At 40.4% G+C, this 23,376-nt stretch overlaps 2 protein-coding genes across 2 annotated transcripts; one reads left to right on the plus strand and one right to left on the minus strand.

The window, feature by feature from the left end:
- Positions 1-2,076: 2,076 nt before the first annotated feature.
- cript (cysteine-rich PDZ-binding protein) lies at positions 2,077-7,883 on the minus strand. Its single transcript, XM_030755089.1, has 5 exons — positions 7,725-7,883; positions 7,417-7,482; positions 4,701-4,755; positions 4,421-4,524; positions 2,077-2,403 (listed from the first exon to the last, which is right to left on the minus strand). The coding sequence occupies exons 1-5, from the start codon at positions 7,738-7,740 to the stop codon at positions 2,339-2,341; spliced, it is 306 nt and encodes a 101-aa protein (XP_030610949.1). The 5' UTR covers positions 7,741-7,883; the 3' UTR covers positions 2,077-2,338.
- Positions 7,884-10,048: 2,165 nt separating this feature from the next.
- pigf (phosphatidylinositol glycan anchor biosynthesis, class F) lies at positions 10,049-15,087 on the plus strand. The gene is made up of 5 exons (XM_030755198.1): positions 10,049-10,415; positions 11,293-11,384; positions 11,659-11,775; positions 11,881-11,989; positions 14,781-15,087. The coding sequence occupies exons 1-5, from the start codon at positions 10,188-10,190 to the stop codon at positions 14,892-14,894; spliced, it is 660 nt and encodes a 219-aa protein (XP_030611058.1). The 5' UTR covers positions 10,049-10,187; the 3' UTR covers positions 14,895-15,087.
- The last annotated feature ends 8,289 nt before the right edge of the window (positions 15,088-23,376 follow it).

The following is a 23,376-nucleotide window of genomic DNA, read 5'->3' on the forward strand; positions in this document are numbered from 1 at the left end:
TTCCTGATGTGGTTTAAAGTAGGCTTTTTGTCCTTGAATGTATTGTGTAGTCTGTAAAGCTGGCCCTATATATAGGTTCATCAATGATGATAAGATTGCCTTTTTCACTACAGTTTTAAATATGAATTTAACAGGTTTCCGACTGTGCAGTCTTGTTTATAATCTCTACTTTGTGGACATGGTGTATGCTAGAGTCGTATGTGCACATAAGTGACTTCATGATTGTACTTATCTCTCTGAGACAGCAAGGTGGGATGAACCAGATGACCCCCAACTCTGCCCGTCCAGCTCTGCCCCTCCAGTCATGCGCAGACACCGACCTGGCTCGGCAGAGGTCTGCACTCTTGGACTTCTCTTGTTGGGTCCACTGACTGATACTGTCCCTAGAGTCATCCTGATAAAGTCCCTAAAAGTTGGTATGTTTTTATAATCTGCTTGAGTGTCAACATGCAATATAATCCTGCACAAAGCAAATGGACTTGTTGCCCACAGCTCCAAAAGATCAGTAATAATGAGACGGTTCCAGACACCGAAAACAATAAAATAAGAGCGAAATCTTCTCTTTGTAATGTGTAATTGGCAGTGGCATTAAACACAACTTCAGTTTGTACAAACCTTTTAAAAATAGATGCATGGAAAGGACCCTTCTTTCATTTGACATGGGTCCATGATGCGGTGGTTAGCACATTTACCTTACACATGAAAGATCCTCTGGTTTTGAGACTGGGATTGAACAGCCTGCTTCATGGGGTCACAAGCCCAGATACTAAATGTGAAAGTTGTGTCAGGAAGAGCACCTGGTATGCCAAATCAAACGTGCTGATCCATTTTTTTTGTTTGTTTTTTTTGTTTGTGATGACAAGCAACAGTTTATTTTTAAGTGATAGTCTGGCTCATTCACATATTCTCTTCTTTAGCTGTGTCTTTGTCTGGTTATTCCCTTTGGGTGACAGTAGGAATGCATCCACAGGTTGGCACATCTCTTTTTAAACCCCGCGTTTCTTCTGAGCCTCAAATATGCTGACCTTTGAATACTAGAGCCAATGGTAGAACAAAGGAAAGAAACGCTGTGCAACCTCACATAAAGTGGGATTACCTGGTCACTCTGGCACCAGTACGTGACACAGAATTTATGTAAGCGAGCATAACTGGGGCCAGAGTTAATATAGTTTTGTATTTTTAATTAGTTTGTATTTTATTTCATGATTGATTTTTGTTTTCAACTCAGTTTAAGGCATTTGATCATTTTAGTTCAGTTTTTATTGTTATTATACACAGTTTTGCTTTTGTAAATCTTGTATTTAAGATAAGATAAGATAAGATAGTGTTTATTTGTCACATGCACAGTTATACACAGTACAATGCACAGTGAAATGTATTTTGTACCTGCAACCATATATACACACACATATAAATAAGAAGAATAAAAATAAAAAAAAGTAATTCACACTATACACTATTTGTCAGGTGCCTGATTTACTAACATTAACATCTTATTTAACTAATATCTTATTAGTATACACATTTTGCTAAGATTAACTAAAGTAACATGGATTTGTTAGAACATTTTCCCTGAATGCACCACAATAAAAGCAGGGAACAGAGGATGCAGAATGATAGTTTTTCAAAGAAGTAATTGATTTCAATGTTTAATTTGAAGTCAGCTTCCTCTGCTAAACAGGCATGAACAGCTGACTCATTACACCGGCGACATCTGAATGCTACCTGTTGTAGATTATCTGTAGACTGTGGCCATTTGTATGTTGTTGACCGACAGTATAAATTAATAAGGACGCATTTAAAAAAAAAAAAAGTGTGCAAATGTTGTTGAAGGCCTGGGGGGGAGCAAGCCCTTTAAATATCAACTGAGGAGCTTGTGAACTCTGACCTCTTTTTCTGACAGCAGTTGAGGCCATTAGGAGTGTGGGGGTGGGTGGGGTCACACCTGACCGTTTCCAAATATGATTATGTCAGAATAAACCAATTATTTCAGGCATACGAGACAAATGTGCGTCAGAGGCTAAATTTATCCTCTTTATGTCTGAAGGCACAGATACGAAATGACCCAGTCAAATGTCCTCATACTGGAAGCTTTATTTCACTCAACAAAAGCAACACGTCATATATTACATGCAGAAATTAACATTTTGAAAAGCAAAGCACTAAATTTAAAATTCACAAAAATAAATCTGAGAGCCTTGGCCGGAGAAACAGGTGATAGCAGGTGGTGTATTTAGAGACAGCCTGTGTGTGGCCACTGTAATAGCTCCTGCAAACAAACTCATCTCTCTTTCAGTCTGTTTTTCACTCGTGCAGCCGCTCTCTGATCGGCACGCTATTACACAGACGTCTGTTTGTAGTTCTTGGTGTCCAAAACCTTCTTTCCGCACATTGCACAGATTCCTGGACACAAAAGAGAGAAAAGAACAATGCAAAGATAGTGTAAGCGAGTATTATTGTTTTATCAGTATTTTTTTGTGGCCTTGTTAGAGCAGCGGAACTGAACTGTGAGCAGAAACGCAGCAGCTTCAGGTCGTTCTATCAGACTGATGAATGTAAGTTAAGTATTAACCTTGCTGTAAGTTTTTTTTAATCAATTCCTGAGGAAGATAGACCTCAAATTTTCTCTCAGGATGATAATTTGACTTTTATTATAGGGATCATTCCATCTCGATTCATCATTCCACCCAACAACCTCAGATTTGCCTGGGGAAAAAAAAAAAAAAAGTTCTCCCAAATAAAGCATTTCAAGGGATGAAGGTAAAGTTGTTTTTAGATGTTTTTCTAGCATCATTTTTTTTGACAGGCTGTCTTAAAATTCTATTTTAAAGGGCAAGTATCTGGTACTATGGCTCTATGCATGGATGCTGGATTTCCCAAACTTGGAGGCCTGTAGAAACCACTGCTGCAGGGACACCATGTACCAAATCTAAATGTGCTTTTTTAAAAAGAGCAAGTTTCTATTAATATTAGGTCCAAAATTTGCTTTCCTCTCCATTGTAATGACACCCAGCACACATTCCACTCTTCTCAGCCAGAATAAACTTCTTTCTGGGCTGTGAGGGTACATAAATTGAATTGAAACATCTTGCTCTGCTTCTGAAACAATCTTTGGCTGCTGTTCATCAATATGAGCATTTTAAAAATTCATATTGGGAAAATGAGAGCGAATGCCATCACAAATTTTGAATACATTAGCAAAAATTTGCTCTTTCTAAAACAGTTCATTTGGAATGACACCATGTGTGGAATATCACACTGAAGTTTGGTGAAATTGTGCTTTTTTCCTCCATATTCAAACTTTAATATCTGTTCAAAACCATTCACCTGATTTGAACTGTTTTAAGGTTTTTAAGGAATATATTGTGCTTTGTACACTCACTGGCCACTTTACTTTGAAAATGGCCCCTCGAAAAAATGTGCTAGAAAAACATAAGAAAACAACCCTACCTTCATCCCTTGAAAATTAATGACACTAGGGACCTGAAATTTTGCATAACTCCTATAAAGAAGTGCATCTTTCCCCTGTTTTTTTTTCCCCAGGCAAATCTGAGGTGGTGAGGTGCGAGGCATCTGATGAACCCATATGGAATGACCCACAGCCAAAACTGAAGCTCAAAAAACACACAAAAATAGTAACAGGGACTTCCCTGGGCATTATAAGAATATTTCCCTGTGTTGACATGACTTTTATGTTTAAGTTTCCAAAAAATCTTTCTAAACTCTGTTGTTGAATTCATATTTGTCAAACCAACTGGAAATGAGGCTGTCATGGACTGTACTTTGACCTACATATTACTGTATTTACCCACCGCTGCTTTATCTGGCCTGATGACCTGTAGCCACATAGGCCCCTTAAGGGACATTGAGATATAACTTTTGAGTATTATATCACTATACTGCAGGTAGCCCTTGCAGTCAGGCTACCTTCAAACACATTAACTAACCTTCTTGAAAGATTAAATGTGGGACCCCTCAGTGCAAAAAAAAAATGCTGAATTCAGCACTACAGTAGAAGAACAACAAAAAGGATCTAGTCAAATACCTCAAGTGCACTACAGATTTAAAAAAAGGGGGGGGAGGGGGCACAACTAGGTCACAGTCCTGCCTGTTGCCTCATCCTAATTGTGAACTCTTTGCCTTAATTTAAAGAAATAAACAAGCCAAAGCTAGATACTAAAAATCAGATTCAGCTGCTCGACAGTTTTCGAGAGACCTGCAGCACAAAACGAGCACACAGGCGTGTGGAAAAGACTGCAGCACTACAAGCATAATGCTTACAAAGACAATCTGCATATCTTGTGTACAGAATACAGTTTTATGAGGACTTGCTGGAAGTAATAAATGTATCCGGACAATGAAAATTTTTGGACCCACAGCAGAATTTCTGCATGATATGCAATGCAGTGCGACTTGGTACCTTTCTTGTATGCACATCCCTGGCAGTAGTGTGATCCAGCCTGATGAACTGAGCTCTTGCAGATCCTGCAGATAGCAAAGCCGGACTTGCTGTAAGGGTCAAACCTGTGATGGAAAAGAATTATAGATACATAACTACAGATACAGTAAAGTTGTTAAGCCATGTTAGCAGCATGTCCATAATGAATAAGCATGCTAAATGCTGATTTTCATCTTTAAGAAAAAGAAGGTTAAAAACACGTTTTGTGTGAATTCTTGTATATGAAAACAGAGACCCTCACCTGGCCTTCTTAGAAGTCAAGAACTTGTTCTCATTTAGTTTGCGCCCACCACTCTCTGATGGAAAAAAGCAGAAAGAATCCAATCAAACATAATCATCAAAGTAACATTGCATTATAACTCGAAAATTAGCTGTAGTTCTTTTCACTTAGTTTGAAAGCATGAAAATGTATCAGTATTACAAAGTCCCAGCTGCCAAGGGTTAAATATGCCTGATGCCATTCACCGTAGTATCGCTTAGCTTCTGTGCAGACCCCTAAATCCTGTATCACCACTCAGCCTACACTTGTGAAAAAGAAAGTACACCCTCTGTCAGTTCTAAGCTTTTGCATATGAGGGCATAATGAAAAGAGCAGGTTCCAACATTATTCAAATACAAACTGAGATGAACAACAACAACACATATTACACCCTGTCATTGTTTATTTAACAAAAACTAAGCCAAAATGCAGAGGCAGTGTGAAAAACTGAGTACACTCTCAATGATTCATGATTCAGTAGCTTGTAGAACCACCTTTAGCACAATAACTTGAAGTAATTGTTTTCTGTATGACTATCAGTCACACAAAATGTTGCCTCAGGTCATTGAAGTTTGCCTGCATTTGTTTATGCACAGCTCTTTCATGTCCTGCTACAACATTTCCATTAGGTCAAAGTCTGGACTTTGACTGGGTCGTTGCAACACCTTGATTCTTTTCTTTTTTTTCAGACATTGATCTGGAGATTTGCTGCTATACTTGGGCTCACTGTCCTTACAGCTCACTTTATACAGAGAAGTTCATGTTCAACTGAATGACTGCAAGGTGACCAGGTCCTGCGACTGCAAAACAAGCCCACCTCTTCACCCCTTCACCACTGTGCTTGAGAGCTGATATGAAGTGTTTGTGCTGATATGTTGTGTTTGGTTTTCTCCAAACATAGTACTGTGCATTATGGCCAAACATCTCCACTCTGATCTCGACTGTCCAAAGGACATTGAAGTCTTGTGGTTTGTTCAGATGTAACAGATGCAAACCTAAACTGTGCTGCCATGTTCTTTTTAGAGAGAAGAGGCTTTCTCCTGGCAACTCTTCCAAATAAGCCACACTTGTTCAGTCTTTTTCTAATTGTCGAGCCGCAGTAGCTTCTCTAAGATCACTGCTGATGTCTTTCCTCGCTGCCACTGTGTTAACACACACCTGAATGCTCCAGACTAGCAAACTGCCAAAACTTCAAATTTTATAGAGGCGCTCACACTTGCATTTGATTATCAACCTCTGGCTGCTATTTACGCTCTTATTTCCAAAGGAAGCAGCAAGGGTGTACTTAGTTTTTCACAGGACTGCATAGAGTCCTGTGTACAGAGTAAATAAATAGGTTTAGATAGCTGATCTTGCCACATCAGTGAGAGATAGCTTGAGTAGCAGCTTTTTATTACAAGTGGTAGCTTTCATCTTTTGAAAAAGTCCTCAATGCTTAGGCTTAGTAGAGGTCACCTTACAATAATAATACAATTGGTCTTCACAGCTGGCAGATCTCAGGCCATCTATCAGTGTTTTCCTAACCACTTATTCTGCTGTCACAGAGTAAGAGAGACAGCGCATCCAACACCGTTTATAAATCAGTTGTGAGGTCTTTCGGTGGAGCACATAAATTCCACTGAAAGGCCCCAGACAAAGTTTGAAGCCAGAACCTTCTTGCAGTACAGTGACAGTGTTTACCACTCCGCCACCCTAATCTCAGGCCAAATCCTGTATTTGATTGCTTCTCGCTACAGCAGGACTTACTTTAACATTTAATGATAAGAGTGTCATCTAGTGGTAAAGATTTTTGTTAAATTTTGAAAATTCTGAGTATAATGAGCACCTTTAAAGCTCACAAAGTTACACCATAGTAGATATTGATCTTTAAAAGCCTCTCCCCCTCTCTGTGTTCCCGGTCTCCCACACCTGACTGCCACAGCTTAACAGCATTTGGCTTGTTTGTGAAAAAGCATGTATCTAGCTCCAACAGCAAGTTATTCTTGCTATTTGGCCACTGGGCTCAGCAATGCACGGTTGTTTAGGGTTACTTAATGTGATCTTGGGAGGTGAATTGTGGCAAACATGGGATCTGTCCTGCTCTGTTCTGTTGTGTTTGGTTAAACTTGCCTGTTAGTGAAAGCTCCTAGGGGTTCTCCGCCAGTTTATTTCTACAAGTTTTCTCCCGTTTTGTGGCCTGTGAGGGAGCTTAAGCATTGTATTTTTGTTTCAATGTATAGCCTAGTGTTTCTTTTCTTTTTTTTAGTTAGAGCGGGCAAGCAAAAGGTTGCTGCTTCAGTTCCAGTTTTGTTTGTTGTTTTGGCCTTGGAGACCCTGAGATCTATTTGCTTATTTTTATATTATTCTGCTCACTTTAATATTGTAAATTACATTAATACTGTAATTAAATGCTTTGCTTGTTTAGCATTGTTTGGAGGTTTGTGGTTTGATCTGCAGGTACTTTATGTCACTACTTCCTAGAAAAGTAAATTCAGAAAAACCAGACTAACGGAAGTCTTATCCAGGTTTTGTTTTAAAAGGTTAGTCTTTTCCCTATTTTATTATTATTTATGTTTTAAATGTGATCTTTCTGGCTGAGAGAAATGCTATAAACATAAAATATGGATGCGAGTACACTGGGCAGCCCTAGCACACTGTTGACATGAGCCCTTTAAATTCAAACATCCAGATTTTCATGAATTCGTTGTCGTCTGCTCACCTGTTGTATTCCGGGCTCCATCTTTCCAAGTGTCAGGAGTGATGACCTTACCGAGCTTCTTCTCGCCTGGAAACAGCAAGAAACGCAGCAGATGTAACGAAAATGACGGACTTGGTTTAAAGGAATTAAGTCTAAGAAAGGGAAAGTGTGTGTTCCTGAACCAAAACAACGTCGAGGATAATAATAACAGTTAGCATCACATAACGTCAGCCAGCTGCGAATCAGCGAGCTTCTCTTAACAGGAAAAAGGACATTGGAGTCCAAGATATGAAATAAATAAAGCGATCAGAGAACGGCGTAATACTTACACTTTTCACAAACCATCGTCCCTCTGTGTTTGTTAAAACAGAAACAGAAGCGTTAGCTGCATTCAGCTTTCTCTGCTAATGTAAACTTCCGGTCGTTCCTTCCGTTTGCTCGCAGTTTGCAAGCGACCGATTGGTCAAAGCATGCATTTCAAATCTTAGATTTAATTGGTTGATTTTACCGAGCGTCAGAGAAGGACCAAGTAACACGTTCTGTGATTGGTGATACAGTTTGCCTTCATCTTCTACAAAGTGATCGGAAAATCAGTAGTGAAATACTTCCTGTTCGGTGCAGTCCTGTAAGTTTTCTTTAAAAAAGAAACATAAATTATTTCACATTTGCGTAAATATTTGAATAAATGATTAAGAACCACTTTAAAAACTTCCAAATAGGAGACCATAGCAGCCAGGTAGAGACACTTTTAAGAACACTGAAGAACTGAAGAATCTCATTCTTCTATGAGAATAACCTCATAAAAGTGAATGTATAAAATAATGACCCACAATAACAAATAATGATTCACCTTTAGATATATTTGCCAGTTTTGAAATGTTCTTGGAAGAAACTGATTAAATAAAGGAGTATGTTCAAATAAATGTATTGCTTTTATAAAATTTGTTTTCAACAGGAAAAAAATGCGATAAAAGTGGTTTAAAACAAAATCCAGTAATGAAATGAGAGAAAGTTTGCTTAAATATTTGTACCACATATACACTGATCAAAGTGTGTTGGTGAGATTTAGACATGATATTAAAATAATTTTAATTTCTGCTAATTAGAGAACACATTTCACATCATCTGTGTTCCCATTGCATGAGTAAGCATCTTAAATAGATGCTGGCCAAATGATCTATTTACAGTATAAAAATATTTTAAAATGTGACATGATTTAAAATATCAGTATCTGTCCAGGACAGAGACTGGCCATGCAGGTGTTCTCTTCCTCGATTACTATCTCTCCAGTCTTTGTATAAAACACTTTGAGTGCTCATGTAAAGTAGAAAAGTGGTATATAAGACCCAGTCCATTTACTCATATTCACAAGCAGATGATTCCTCCCAGACCACTTGACAAAAATCATCCATTAGTGCTCTGTACTCCTCCTGTCCATTACTAATACAAACCACTGCAGATTGGTCTTTCTGTAGGTGGCATGACGTGGAGTTGCACCTAAAGTGTACAAGTTGAACAGGAATAGAGACAGCAATGTCATGCCACTGAAAGTTTTTTGTTTCACTTGCATCTTTTTAAAATTTTATTTTGTATATGGTATATTTATGTCAGCCCAGTGTAGCCTGTATCATTTCAATATTTAGAATTATATGATAGTATCTGAAAATGGATTAGAATCTAGAGAAAGCATATGATAGGGTGCCAAGAGAGGAACGGTGGTACTGCATGAGGAAGTCATGAGTGGCCGAGAAGTATGTAAAGGTGGTGCAGGACATCGAGGAGGATCGCAAGGCAGTGGTGAGATATGTGGTAGGAGTGACAGACGGGTTCAAAGTGTGGGTGGGATCATATCATGGATCAGCTCTGAGCTTCTTTTTGCAGTGGTGATGGACAGATTGACAGATGAGGTCAGGCAGGAGTCTCCGTGGACTATGATGTTTGCAGACAACATTGTGCTCTGTAGTGAGAGTAGGGAGCAGGTGGAAAAGAGCCTGGAGTGGTGCAGATATGCTCTGGAGAGAAGACAAATGAAAGTCAGTAGAAGCCAGACAGAATAAATGTGTGTGAATGAGAGGGAGACAGGTGTAACAGTGAGGCTACAAGGAGGTAGTGAAGGTAGATTAATTTAAATACCTGGGATCAACCATCTAAAGCAACAGAAAGTGCACAAGAGAGGTGAAGAAGAGAGCACAGGCAGAGTGGAGACGAGTGTCAGGGGTGATTTGTGACAGATAGCAGCAAGAGTGATAGGAAATGGTTTACAAGATGGTAGTGAGAGCTGCTATGATGTATGATTTGGAGGCACTAACAAAAAGACAGGAAGCTGAGCTGGAGGTGGCAGAGCTGAAGATGCTAAGATTTGCACTGGGAGAGACAAGGATGGACAGGATTAGAAATGAATACATCAGAGGGACAGCTCAGGTTTCTGGCTGTGCAGAGGATTAAAGTACTCAAGTAATTCTTAAATGCCATAAAACATTGTGTATAGATGTATAATGAATGCTTGATTCTGTGTAATATATTTAAAGTTGTTAAAAGTATCATTTAGATTAAATAGTATTCCTCTTAAGTTTTATTTAAGTTTATATTGCCACGTATTTACTAATTTAAACATTTCACTTTTATTGTGAAGTGAAAGCGGAAGTGAGCGTGGCTCCATGTTTACGGAAACGAGGTCAAGCGACTCATCCATGGATATAACCTGTGCTGCGTATCCACCGTTACGCTGATATTTAAAGTGTTTTATTTTAAATTTGTCGGTCTCCTGTTTTAGTTTAGGTACAGTCTGCACAATGTGGGACCATGAAATCAGAGCCATGGCGTCCACTCACGCCATCATCGCCGCTTCGGTGTTCATGGCGACTGTGCTACCTGCCGTGCTCTTGCCGGGCTTCTCGGTGTACGGCACACACCTGCTGTGGCTCTACGCCGTGTCCGGTGCAGTGACCGCAGTCAGCGTGGCCGTTTTCTGGCTGCTCGGGATCACACCGCCCACCAAGAAGCACACACTGGGATACAAGGTACTGATAGTGCGTTAGTAACCATAGGGCAATCTTTACAGTGACCGATGGGCAGGTTTAAAGCTTTCATTAGCATTACCTGCCGCTAACTATGTTAATTCATTTTAACATTAACAAACCTGAACGGAAGGATTCATAACATTTAGGGACTGTAAAAAAATTAAAGTGCTGTGAAAAAGTATTTGCTCCCTTCCTGATTTTTTAGTTCTTTTACCTATTTGTCACACTTACGTGTTTTATATCAAAAGACTAATATTAGATTTGGCAGAATCCCCGAGGAAATACAAAATTTCATTTATCAAGGGGAAAAAGTTATCCCTAAATATTAAACTAACTATTAAAACATTGCCTTTTATTTTATAAATTGCAGTGAGCAGTTTATTTTAAAAGACCAGTGTATTTCCCTTTTGGAGATTTGCTATTATTAATAAGACAAAAATATTTCTTATCCAATTACTTGATATTCGATAGAATACTCAATTACTAAAATATTTAATAGCTGCAGCCGGGGTGTGGCTAGGTGTGGAATTGAACTCAGCTTTCCAAAAAAAGGTGGTTAATGACATGGAAGGGGAGGGTCGGGCTACTCGTGGTTTTCTTTGTCTAATATTAAAAATTGTTTGTTGTTCAGAAACACATCTGAAGTGTGACAAATATGCAAACAACTAAGAAATCAGGATGTACATGTTACTCATGCTGGTATAATTAAAATGACTAAGTAAGCAAATGCTTGCTCTTCTTTACTTATTTGTATATAAATGCCTGCTAATATTTGACTCTTGCACATTCAACAAACCAAGAACTTTATTCCAGGAAGAGAGTTTTTCATATCTGGATCTTAAATTTTTTTACTGTTTTCTCACTGTTCTTTCTGCAGCTGTCAAGGTTGTTTCGTTCCTGCCTGTACTTCTTCCTGTCGTGCCTGTTCTTCCACACCGTTGTCGTTTTGTATGGAGCTCCGCTGATTGAGTGAGTTGCTGCTTTTGCATGTGTATGTGTGAAACAGAGGTTGATAAAGAGAGAGAAAGAAACACAGAGATCAGTGATCACTGCAGTAATACACAATAAATGCCAGACAACTATAGAAATGATCATAAACTAAAATTATTGTCATTTAAACAGATTCAGGTGTTTTAGTTTGTCTTTGCTTGCTTTTTTTGTTTTCTGTTTTTGCTTTAGTGCATGCTTTTTGAATTCTGTCACTAACTCTCTGATTGCAGTTCTCATTGATACATTCTTACAGATCTGCCTTAGAAACATTCTCTTTTGCTGTGCTGCTGACCTCGCTAACCACGCTGAGGTGTCTGTGTGTCCTCGGCCCCAACGTCCAGGCCTGGATACGTGTGTTCAGTCGCCATGGGTAAGGCTCAAATCATTTTCTTTCTTTTTCTTTCCCCCTGGCTTATCACACTCCTTTGTATTGAATATAGTAACTATTCTTGCTTTTTTCTGTCTCTGGCTCCAGAGCTATGTCTGTGTGGGACACCTGTCTGCAGATTACAGTGGCCTGCACACTTGTAGGAGCCTGGATCGGAGCATTCCCTATACCTCTGGACTGGGACCGGCCTTGGCAGGTAATCTTATGCATGGACAAAGTGTATACTGAGGGAAGTGTAGCCACAAAGTGGGCCTTATGCAGTTTGTGTCCTAACCTATCAAACATTTTGACTTTGAATGATTGTCAGCTGATTGCCTAAGTTTAGTCCTGGTTGAAAATTTGTTCCATAATTAAAAGTTGTACTGACATTGCCACCTGCTGGACATTCAAGCAGTTGGACATTGCTTGAACATCCTTTTTGGACCTTAGAGCAAAGCAAAGTTTATGTGCCTAAGTAGTTTTATATTATTGTTTTATGAAAGATACCAAAAGAGAGATTCAAATTGGTGGCCTTTCGCTCTGAAGGCTGTTTCGTATCCCATAGGGGGCACTAATTGATAACTAATCTCTTTGTCAACACTCAGTTTGTATGTTCTTGATTTCTTTCCTGGCATCCTCCATGACTGAGTCTCTCCAACCAGAGATATCAGTGTAGGACACAAGGAGAAAGGAGTCAAGGCAACAGGCATTTTAACAAAAATGAGACATCATTGCTTGGGAGCAATTTTAATTAATTAATTAAAAAAAAGAAATTAATTGGGAGTGATTTTAATTAAATATGGCATACAGCATGTGCCATTTTTTTTTTAGATTTAGGGCCACTTTTCATTAAATTCACTACATGCTGCAATTTGATGAGATACTATGCCTTTTTTAATCACACAGAGAAACCGTGAAGGGCAGATTACAGTTTATGAATAAAAAGTCTGAAGAGTACTCACCTTGCCTTGGTTTGAATATTCCAATTCAATTTTATTTATATAGCGCCGAATTGCAACAGTTGTCGCCTCACAGCACTTTATATTGTAAGGTAAAGACCCTACAATATTAGAGAGAAGCCCCAACAATTAAACAACCCCCCCAACACCTTGGTGACAGTGGGAAGGAAAAGCTCCCTTTAACTGGAAGAAACCTCTGACAGGACCAGGATCAAGGACAGGGAGCCATCTGCTGTGACCAGCAGGGGGGCGGGGAAAGAGGAGAGAGCAGAGAGAGAGAGAATAAAAAACACACATTCCAGCTGTGTGCAATGACGCTTTTATACGTCAAAGGTTAAAAACACTTCCACGAAAGATACACCTTCTTCCTCAGCCAGGCCGCCTCTCTCCTCTGTTCTTAGCATCACAGTTGGTGCTTGTCTGAGTTTTGGTGCAGCGACAGAAAAAAACACAAGCTCCTCTAAATAAACTTCAGCTGTGGGATGGTTAAGAGTGATTGGGATCAGACCTTGTAGATCTTGAGCGTATGTACCTCATATGCGGATGCAAGACAATTTAAGGCTTTAAAGACAAACAGTGACTGGGTTCTCTAATGCACAGGGAGCCAGTCCAAGGCTGCTAAAACTGGAGTAATGTGATCTCTCTTTTTTGGCTCAGTCAGTAGTCGCGCTGCGGCGCTTAGTAACCAAATTAGCTGGCAATGAAAGGTACATTCAGTACTTTTTGTCTCCCGAATGGTCACCGAAGCAGATGGAGCCACATGTTTAATCTAGCACAGATTCTACGCCAGATGCCCTTCAGGACACAACCCACCCCCCCTCCCCTTTATCCGGGCTTGGGACCAGCACTGGGATTACAACAGCTTGTGATCCCAAGGCTGGGTTTGTGGCTCCTCCTGGTGTCAAACCAGGGATCTTTTGCATCTAAGGCAAATTTGTTGACTACTACACCACAGACAGTCAGATTTAATTTAGTGCAGAAAATATTAATAATATTTTTTGGTTTGTAATTCAGGGTTGGATTGGACCTCTTATGTATGCATGGTGCAGTTTTTGCTGTTAAGACTGGGGGAAATAACACCAATGTTTAAACCATGTTTCCTGTTCAACCGCTCAGATTTTTCTGAGGTTTGCTCATATGACTGTTGGATTCACAAAACGCTCTTAACTGCACGGACTTGTTGTAAATTGCTAGTTCTGACTTGATGAATGCCACTGGTTCAGGAGGAGGTGGAGGTCTTTGTGATGTCATTATTAGCATTATGAATGCCTTTCAGTTTACAGTAAATGGATACTGTTCTGCTTTGTTGGTGGGTGAGTTGCAAAAATATTTGAGAAAGAACAACAAAAAAGAAAAACTGTTGAAGCTGATTTCAGTTTTTATCCTCCCGCACAGAGTAAAGCGGGAGGATGTTGTCGTCATGACGTCTGTCTGCCCATCCGTGAGGATTTACCTTTCCGGTCTACAGACTCCAAAACCACAAAAAAGCTGTCCGTCTCTTACAGCATGCTTAAAATAGTTTTAATTTAATGAGTATTGCTAATATTGAAAACATATTTTTGCTGGAATGTGTGTTATATCTTTACTAACCCAGGGGTGACTTAGAGTATTTGGATAAAAGCTTAGGCCAAGGCAATAAATTAGGGCAAAATACTTTTGCAGAAGGTAATAAGATGCTTGCTGAAGGGTTCTTCTCTCATGAAACGGGCCTGTAATGACTTCTACATTTGTTTTATAATTTCATTGATCGTGGGAGGATTGCTAACTTCCAAATTCCCCATTATAATGAGTTTTTAGTACTAGACAGAGTAATCAGAAAATTAATAATGAATTACATTGTTTTTAATGGAAAAAGGAAAATGCTAAAGCTATAATTGCACAGGGAATTCTGTGTAAAATGAGTAAAGGAAAATGCAAATTAGAGACAGAGGTAATTGGAGCGTAACTCAAATTGACAGGCTGGCTAATAGTTCAGCTTCTTTTGATGTATCGGAGCAGCATCGGGGTGTTACTGAACAGTCAGAGCCACTTTTCTCCCTCTTCTTGTAGGTTTGGCCTGTTTCCTGCAGTTTGGGCTCTTTGATCGGCTACCTGACCGGGCTTGTCGCCGCTCCGGCGTGGATCCATTATCACCGGAAACAGCTCACATACAAGTGCAAGTGATAGTCAGACACAAGTGTATTATGCCTGTGCTTGTGTGAATGTATCCACGAGGGTGTGACTCCTGTTCCTGTTGAATTTCTCTCACTTTTTATTGATTATTTATTGGGAGCATTCATCTCGTTCGCAGCCTGTAGGGTTGCGAAGTGGTTTTGTAACAGCTCAGAGGTATTGTTTTGTACATGTGAAGGCTGAAACTGAAACTTTTTAAAAATTAATAAAATATTTCTTCATTAAGAATGTGCATTTACTTGTGAAATTAGGAGATTGAAGCTCCTCAACATCAGTGATGTGTTTCTGAGCACCTGCAGGTGGTGCTGTTGGATCACCACCTGTGTGTGTTCATGGGAAGGTGAGTAGAGTTTTAATGAAAACAACAGATTGAGGCTTATTTGCTGTGAAATAGAAACTAATCAGTATTATGGTTGGGCGGCCATTTATGCGGGGAAGTTAGAAAATTAAAGGGGCATTGTAAACTTACTGCAGAGTTAGCTTCCAATCTCTCTCACACACACACACACACACACACACACGCGTACACTGACGCTATTCTGCACCTGAAGCCGACTGCAGATGAATACTGTTCCTTTTTAAACGACCATTAATCTTGTTCCAGCTCTATTTCAACACCCTCCCCTGCGTCCCAGCTCTCATTCTCATTCCACCTTTTTCACGTCCTCGGGCAACCATATTGATTCACTTTCATTTCGGGGACATTCATTTTCCTCCTTTCATGCCGCCCACACCTCTAGTCCTCCCCAGTCGCCACAATGAAGCTTACATTTTCTAGACTGGAATGTCAGATTGAAAAGTAAATGAGTGATGATGCTCACAGACTGTCTGGACACTTGCTACACATAAGTAATCATGTTCAAGATTTAAATTAAAAGAAAAAAAGAGAAAAATTGTCAGTTATCTTTGCTGTTTGAGCATTTTGTGGTGGAAAGTTTTAATATGCAATCGAGGGCAAAGCTGCCCATTCGCCCTGTGCTTGAACTCTTCCCTTGTTGCCAGGGAAAAACAGCCCGAAGGAAACATGAAAGATAGCAAAGAGGAAGAGAGATGCGTCTTTGAAAGTCTACGTATGCTTACGTCAATCAGTGCCCTAATCTTTCCCTTCCACTCTTTGATGAAATCCAATCCAACCTCATGCTGTTAACTCCATTGCCCTTGTGCTCTGTGCTTTTTTTCTTTCTTTCTTTCTTTTTTTTTTTTTAATTTTACACCTCACTTCTGATTCATCATTACATGTGGAGAGCAGAGGAACTGGAGAGGAGGGCTCTTGAAGAGCATAAGGTATGATCAAACTGATAACACTCTGACCTTGTGCATCATTTAAGCATTAAAAGATATTATCAAGAAGGCTAAGATTAGTTTCTTTGAGGGTTATTTTGCAGGTATTGTCTGTACTCTGAGGACAGAAGCTTGGTTGGAGTTGCTGTGTTCGTGCACTCAGATCCACCTGTGGTTGTTTCAATCTGTGAGACAAACACAAATCCCTCCGTTCACGCACACACACACACACACACAAAAGCTGCTGCTTCACAAATTGCTCTCCTCATTCGCTCTCAGAGAACTTTATTTATTCATTATTTGTTCTCAGGCAGCGCTATTGTAGCAGGGCAGCGTGAGGAGAGGTAATTTGTCTCTCCCTACCCGTCCTCTCTCCTCAGCCTTTTACTGCAGGGCATGTGTCTGCAGAACTGTTATATTTCTGCTTTGTTGAAAGAGAGCAGTAGACTGAAATAAGTTGGCTCCTGTGTTCTCTCTGGTGGATAGTCTTACCCCAAATCCAGCCTGATGGAATCAGTATTTTAAGGGTAGTATTTTTAAGATTGCCCTAGCTGCTGACAGCAGAATAAAAACACATCTCTACACGCTGTTCTGTACAGCCTTTAAACATTTTTTTTAGATCATCTTGGTTTCACAGCCTGCGCATTAAATGTAAGATGTAAGAACTCTTGCTCTGCTGCCAAGGCAGGAGCTGAAATGACACTTGGTGCAGAGGTGGAGCGCAGGCAAAAGCAGAATCCATTAAATTTGGGTGCTCATCTAGAATACTGTCTTTAAAATTGTGAGACAAGCCATTGGGAAGAAAGGTGATTTAAGAAATTTTGAACATGGCATGGTTGTTAGTGCCAGATGGGCTGGTCTGAGTATTTCAGAAACTTCTGGTCTACTGGGATTTTCCCCACACAACCATCTCAAGGGTTTCATCTCTAGGCTCCAAAAAAAGTACCCAGTGAGCGGCAGTTCTCAGAGAAGAATGGCCAAACTGCTACAAGCTGATAGCAAGGCAACAGTAAGTATGCAGAAGAGCATTTCTGAATGTACAACACCTTGAACCTTGAAGCAGATGGACTACAGCAGCAGAAGACCACAATCTGTTTCACTGCTGTCAGCTAAGAACAGGAAACAGGCTACTGGTTGCACTGGCTCACCAAAACTGGACAACAGAAGATTGGAAAATGTTGCCTAGTCTCAAATTTTTCTGCAACATTCAAATAGGTTCAGAATTTGGCATAAATAACATGAAAGCATGAATCCATCCTGCCTTTTATCAATGGTTCAGGCTGGTGTTGGTGGTGTAAGGGTGTGGGGGATATTTTCTTGGCACACTTTGAGCCCCTTATAACTAACTGAGCATTGTTTAAACACCACAGCCTACCTGAGTATTGTTGCTGTCCATCCCTTGTGACCACAGAGTACCCATCTAATAGCTACTTCCAGCTGAATAAAACGTCATGTCACAAAACTCAAATCATCTCAGATCGATTTCTTGAATATGACAATGAGTTCACTGTACTCAAATGGCCTCCACAGTCACCAGATCTCAATTCAACAGAGCACTTTTGAGATGCGGTGGAACGGGAGAATCATTTCATGGATGTGCTGCCGACAAATCTGCAGCAACCGTGTGATGCTATCATGTGAATATGGCTCAAAATCTCTGAGGAATATTTCCAACACCTTGTTGAATCTATGCCATTAAAGCAGTTCTGAAGGCAAAAAGGGGGTTCAAACTGGTACTAGCAAGGTGTACAATAAAGTAGCTGGTGAGTGTATGCTGCTGCATGTCTGACTGATGTGAAAGGAATTTGCTAACATGTTAGTAAGACAATTAATGCAATTAAATTAAAAGAGGTAACAGTGTTTTCTTATATAAGTCTACTAGGGACAGTGGCATATGGTAGAATTTATTTACCTTTATTTAAAAGAAAATGGATTGTATCCATTTGCTGTGCAGCTCTTGAGATAATAATGGATCAGTGCTAGAGTGGATTGGCCCCAGGGATGCTCTGCTGTGATTTGTAGGTAGATTCAGAGTAGGCTGGAGGGATTGATGGTTTGAAAGAAAAAAATTACCTTAATAATAACAGAGACACTTTATGATATTTTTATGCCCACTTGACTCATGATTAAAACAAAAGACAGCATGACAGGATAGTCAAGTACCTCATGTAAACAGCTCCTCAAAGAGGGATTGAGATTTCAATTTTCTCCTAAGTCACACCCACTCTCCATTTAACACCCTTCTTCTTACACTCAGCCTCTTGCTCCTCACATCCCACTTTCTTCCTGTGTTTCGTCTCTCATTTTGCCCTAATTTCCTCTATTCGCACTCCCTCCGGTGTGTGCTTCATTAACAGTTAGAGCGGTGTGTCGCACATACATTACTGCAGAGCTCTCGTGTCTTTTCTGTCTGCTCCAAGAGCAACAACAAAGGATCTGTTGTTACTGAGGAAAGTTCAAATGGGCTATTACAATGCAAGAGGAATGGGTGAGACGGGATGAAGGGGATGCTGAAATATTCCTTGATTAAAAAAAAAAAAAAAGCATGTACAAATCAAAGCAAGACATTAGATTACTCTTTTGAAAAGGCATGCACATGATGAACATGCTTTGCGTGGACCAAGGGGGGAGGATAGTGCCCAAAAAAGTGTCTGGAAAGCTTTTCTGCTGACTTAATGGTTAGTCCACTGCCTTGGTCTAGATTACATCTCCACAGCTATTCAGTGTATTTCCATGAAATTTAGTTCAGATACTTTTTGGCACCCCAAGGATTTTCTTCCAGCACCATAAGAAGATTGGCTCACTTTTTTATTCAGCTCATTTTTTGTTGGTTTTACGGGGACTCATTTCAGGTCTCTAATTGCTTTACATTTTTACTTTAAATGGTGAAAGGCTAAAAATTTCACAGTGCTGTTTTAGAGTGTCCTCCTTTTATACTTCACCTATTCTGATGGCAGCCATTCAAAAGATTAAAAAGAAAATTGTGCAGGAAATTGAAAAAGGGGATAAATGATACTTCATATTTTGTGTGGCTTCTTCTGGCCTTGATAACAACTCACATTCTGGCATTGTTTTTATGTAGTCTCTTGTGTTATTGAGTTCTAAATAGCTTGTAGCTCTTCCCAGAAACTTGCCTTGGGTGAAACTTTTGTGCAATCTGTCTTTGAATTCACTAAATCCTAAATCTATTCAAAAGGATTCAAGTTTGGACTTTGACTTGGCCAGTCCATCAGTTCTATCGCCATCTTATCTAGGGGAGCGGTTCATGTGTTCCAGTGATCCCAGGAGCTATGTTGTTAGGGGCAATTTGCCCCTCATAGGGTCTCCCAAGGCAAATTAGTCCTGGGTGAAGGGCCACAAAAAGAGCAATTCTGACAACCCCTATGTTGAAAGAAAAAAAAAAATCAAGGCTCCAGTTTGCCCTGCCCAGTACAGGGTCACCGGGGTCCCACCCTAGAGCCAGGCCCGAGGTAGGGGGTCAAGGTCAAGCATCTGGTGGCTGGGCCTTAGCCCACGGGGCCTGAAGAAGCTACATGGGTCGCCCTCCTGTGAGTGCACTCCAAAAAGAGGGATTTGGTGCCCTGTGGATCAGGTGATACTCTGGGGCAATGGTCCTGGTGCTCCGATCTCCGGCTTCCAAAACTAGCTTGTGGCACATGGAATTCCACTTCTCTGCTGGGGAAAGAGCCTGAGCTGGTGCGTGAGGTTGGGAGATACAGAATGGATATAGTCAGGCTTGCCTCAGTGCACAGTTTGGGTTCTAGAACCAGTTTCCGGGAGGGGGTTTGGATCCTGTTCCACTCTGAAGTTGCCCTAGGTGAGAGGTGGCAGGCAGGGATAGGCATACTTGTATCCCCCCGAGTTTGCTACCTTCATCTTGGGGTTTTCCCTGGTGGACAAGAGGGTTGCTTCCCTGTGCCTTCGGGTTGGGGAACGGGTTACACATGCTAGGCTGCAGATCGATGATCGATTTTATAATCATGCCATCTGATCTGTGCCCATATGTCTGCAACACTCGGGTGACGAGAGGAGCTGAGCTGTCAACTGATCACCACCTGGTAGTGAGTTGGATAAGCTACCGGGCAGTCCTGGTGTACCCCAAGTGGAAAAAGTTTAAGTATCTTGGGGTCTACCCTCACCTATGGTCATGAGCTCTGGGGAGTGACTGAAAGAATGAGGTTGTGGATATAAGTGGTGGAAATGAGTTTCCTTTGAAGGGTGGTTGGCCTCTCCCTTAGAGCTAGGGTGAGGAGCTCAGTCATTTGAGAGGCATTTGAAGTAGAGCTGCTGCTCGGCCACATCAAAAGGAACCAGTTGAGGTGGTTTGACCATCTTGACTGGGATGCCTCTGGACACCTCCTAGGCAAAGTGTTTGGGCATGTCCTATTGGGAGAAAGCCCTGGGATAGCCCCAGGACTCAGTAGAGAGATTATTTCTCTTGGCTGGCTTGTAAACAAGACTGTTTTCCTGGATGAGCTGGAAGAGGTGGCTGGGGTGAGGGAAGTCTGGGCTTCTCTGCTTAGACTGCTGCCCCTGCAACCTGAACCTGGATAAGTGATAGAAGATGGATGCATATAAGTGCTTGCATACACTGGTAGATTAACATTACAGAAAGATAAAGAATGATTTTGGTAATTACAATTACTGTTAATTTAAGACAGCTATGGCATAAACTTTGCATTGAGTGGTGGTCTAATTTGTTAAACACTGTATATATACTGTTACAATAGTGAGTGCTCATATTGAACACAGGCAAGGTTTCAAAAAATGAGGTCATCTTATGTACAAGTAAAAAGGGAGGTAAAAAGTCAGACTTCAGACTGCTTGAAATACTTTATTTCAAACAGTTTTTTAAGCTCTTGGCTCAAGACGATGTCAGGGAGAGGGGATATCTTTGGCTGTGAGCAACATCACTAACCACCTGCTCTTAAAACCTTCTGTTTGTGAGGAGAAGCCAGTCAGAAGAAATTTGGCTTAAAGTGAAAGTGGCTTTAAAAGGAAAGGATCTATAAAACTGCTGCACTACTGGAGTTCAAGAATAAAAATATGAAGTCAGAAATTAGCAAATTAGGTCTGCTTTAATCTTCAGTTGCAATCAGACATTAGCTTAATCTTGGTATCCTTTGTGGCAATGGTCCGATATATCAGACATATTCACTTCTATCTGATTCGGCTTTTCCCTTTAGCAGTGACAAACCACAAAAATCAAACAGACTGGGGTCAGGTGCCCTGATTATTCAGCTCATTCATGTCTGCTGAGGCCTGTTGTCCTGCTCCACTGGCCTGAAATAGCTACATTTTCTTTAAAAGCACAGGAACAGGTTTGAAGGAGGCCACAAGCTATAAGAGCTCAGCCGCAAAATATCACATGACCCCGACTCTGGCTACACAATCAGTGAAAAAAGGCACTTGGCACATCAAGGCATAACAGCTTACTGCACTATAGTTGATGATAATGGCTAGAGGTTTTTTAAACACATTTGCTGCACTTATATTATTGAAAGAGAAGGACCTCTTCTGATATCTCAGGATCATGGATTACATCACTGTAAATGGAAAGGAAAATAATTTGGACAAATTTGTATGTTTGGAATAATATAGCATACAGACAGGTTAATAATGCCAACTGATAGTAGTTTAAAAAAAAAAAACAAGAAAAAGTCTCCTGAAAGCAACAAGGATGGACTATTTTTGCCCAAGTTTTTGGCTTGATCTTACTCATAATGACAAAGATTGCTAAAGAAATAACTGTCAGATCCTCCGTAAACTTTAAATTGTTTTTGGCTGCTAGTAGAAAAAGCAATCACACGAAATGGCTGCAGATAAACCCTCCTAAGAACTACTGGACTGCGACTTCAATTATAGAAACAATAATGGAAAAAACTGCATTCATCTCAAGAGGACAGTAGGATCAATACATAAAATCTTGTATTATATGTGCAATAACTGAGCACCTTATTAGTAACACTATATCAATACCTTCCTTTGCTCTTAAAGCAGGTCACTTCTTGGTGGCGTGAATTGCTATGAAATATTGGTTCATATCATATCATTGCCGCATACTGACCTCACTGTCATGTTCATGTAATTAGGACTGAAATCTTTTCCTTTGTGTTATGAAGTTTGAAGCAGCCATTAGAAAAAGTTTAGACATACAGGGGTGCACAGGGCCAGCAGCAATAGTCACACTGATTCATATTAAGAGGCTTAATCTGTGCCAAGAGAACGATCCTCAAACCATTAAACCATGGCCAGTTTGACATGAGGTAGGTTGGGTCCATGGATTCATACAGTTAGTGCCAAATTCTGGCCCCACCATCTGCGTGCCTCAGCAGAAGTTGAGCTTCATCAGGCCAGGCTACATTTTCCCAGTCTTCAGCTGGCCAGTTTTGGTGAGCCCATGCCTTACATTTGTCTTTGCGGCTGACAGGAGGGGAGCCCAGCATGGCCTTCTGCTGTTGGACATGTTTTTGCATTCTGGGATGCTTTTCTGCTCACCAAAGTTAAGTGTTAACTTTCCGTCAGTTCCAAATGGTCATCAGGGCAAAGCATTTAAAAAAAGAAAGAAAGAAAAAAAGAAGCAAAAAAAGTAGTGCCAGAGGATACTTTAGGGAAAATCCTGGGGTATTGGTAGTTTCAGAAAAACTCAAAGCATATGGCACTACCAACATATTCAAGATCAATGACGAATCATTTCCCCCATTCTGGTGTTAATGAGATAATTAATCAATGAGTTTGTGTGTGCGCATCTGTACAGTATATTTACTCAAGCCCTGTAGGGGCACAATTTTGACTGCTTTTAAGGAAAACAAATATGCTTATGTTCCACACCACACTTTTTATTCTTGAACTCTAGTAGAGTAGCTTTGCACAAGTCAGAGTTCCAATAATCCTCACTTTTCCTTATACTGGTCCTTGATTCAGCCCCTCAGTCCACCCTGTATGAAACAAACTCTTAGCTCATATGATTGGCTGCCCCTTACAAACAGAAGGTTTGAACAGGAGATGGGTAGGGATTCTATGCTGACATCCAGAGCTGTGTGCCTGAGATGACTATGCTACTCTTCACATTTTTTACTATACAATACTGTGCAAAAGTCTTGAGCTAGCCCTCATTTTATTATATTTTGCTAGTAAATTGGGAAATAGGAGGAGCGATTTATTGAAACGTGTGCAAACATACTTAGGAATA

This window comes from Archocentrus centrarchus, chromosome 19, assembly GCF_007364275.1.
Source record: "Archocentrus centrarchus isolate MPI-CPG fArcCen1 chromosome 19, fArcCen1, whole genome shotgun sequence".
Taxonomy (NCBI): Eukaryota; Metazoa; Chordata; class Actinopteri; order Cichliformes; family Cichlidae; genus Archocentrus; species Archocentrus centrarchus.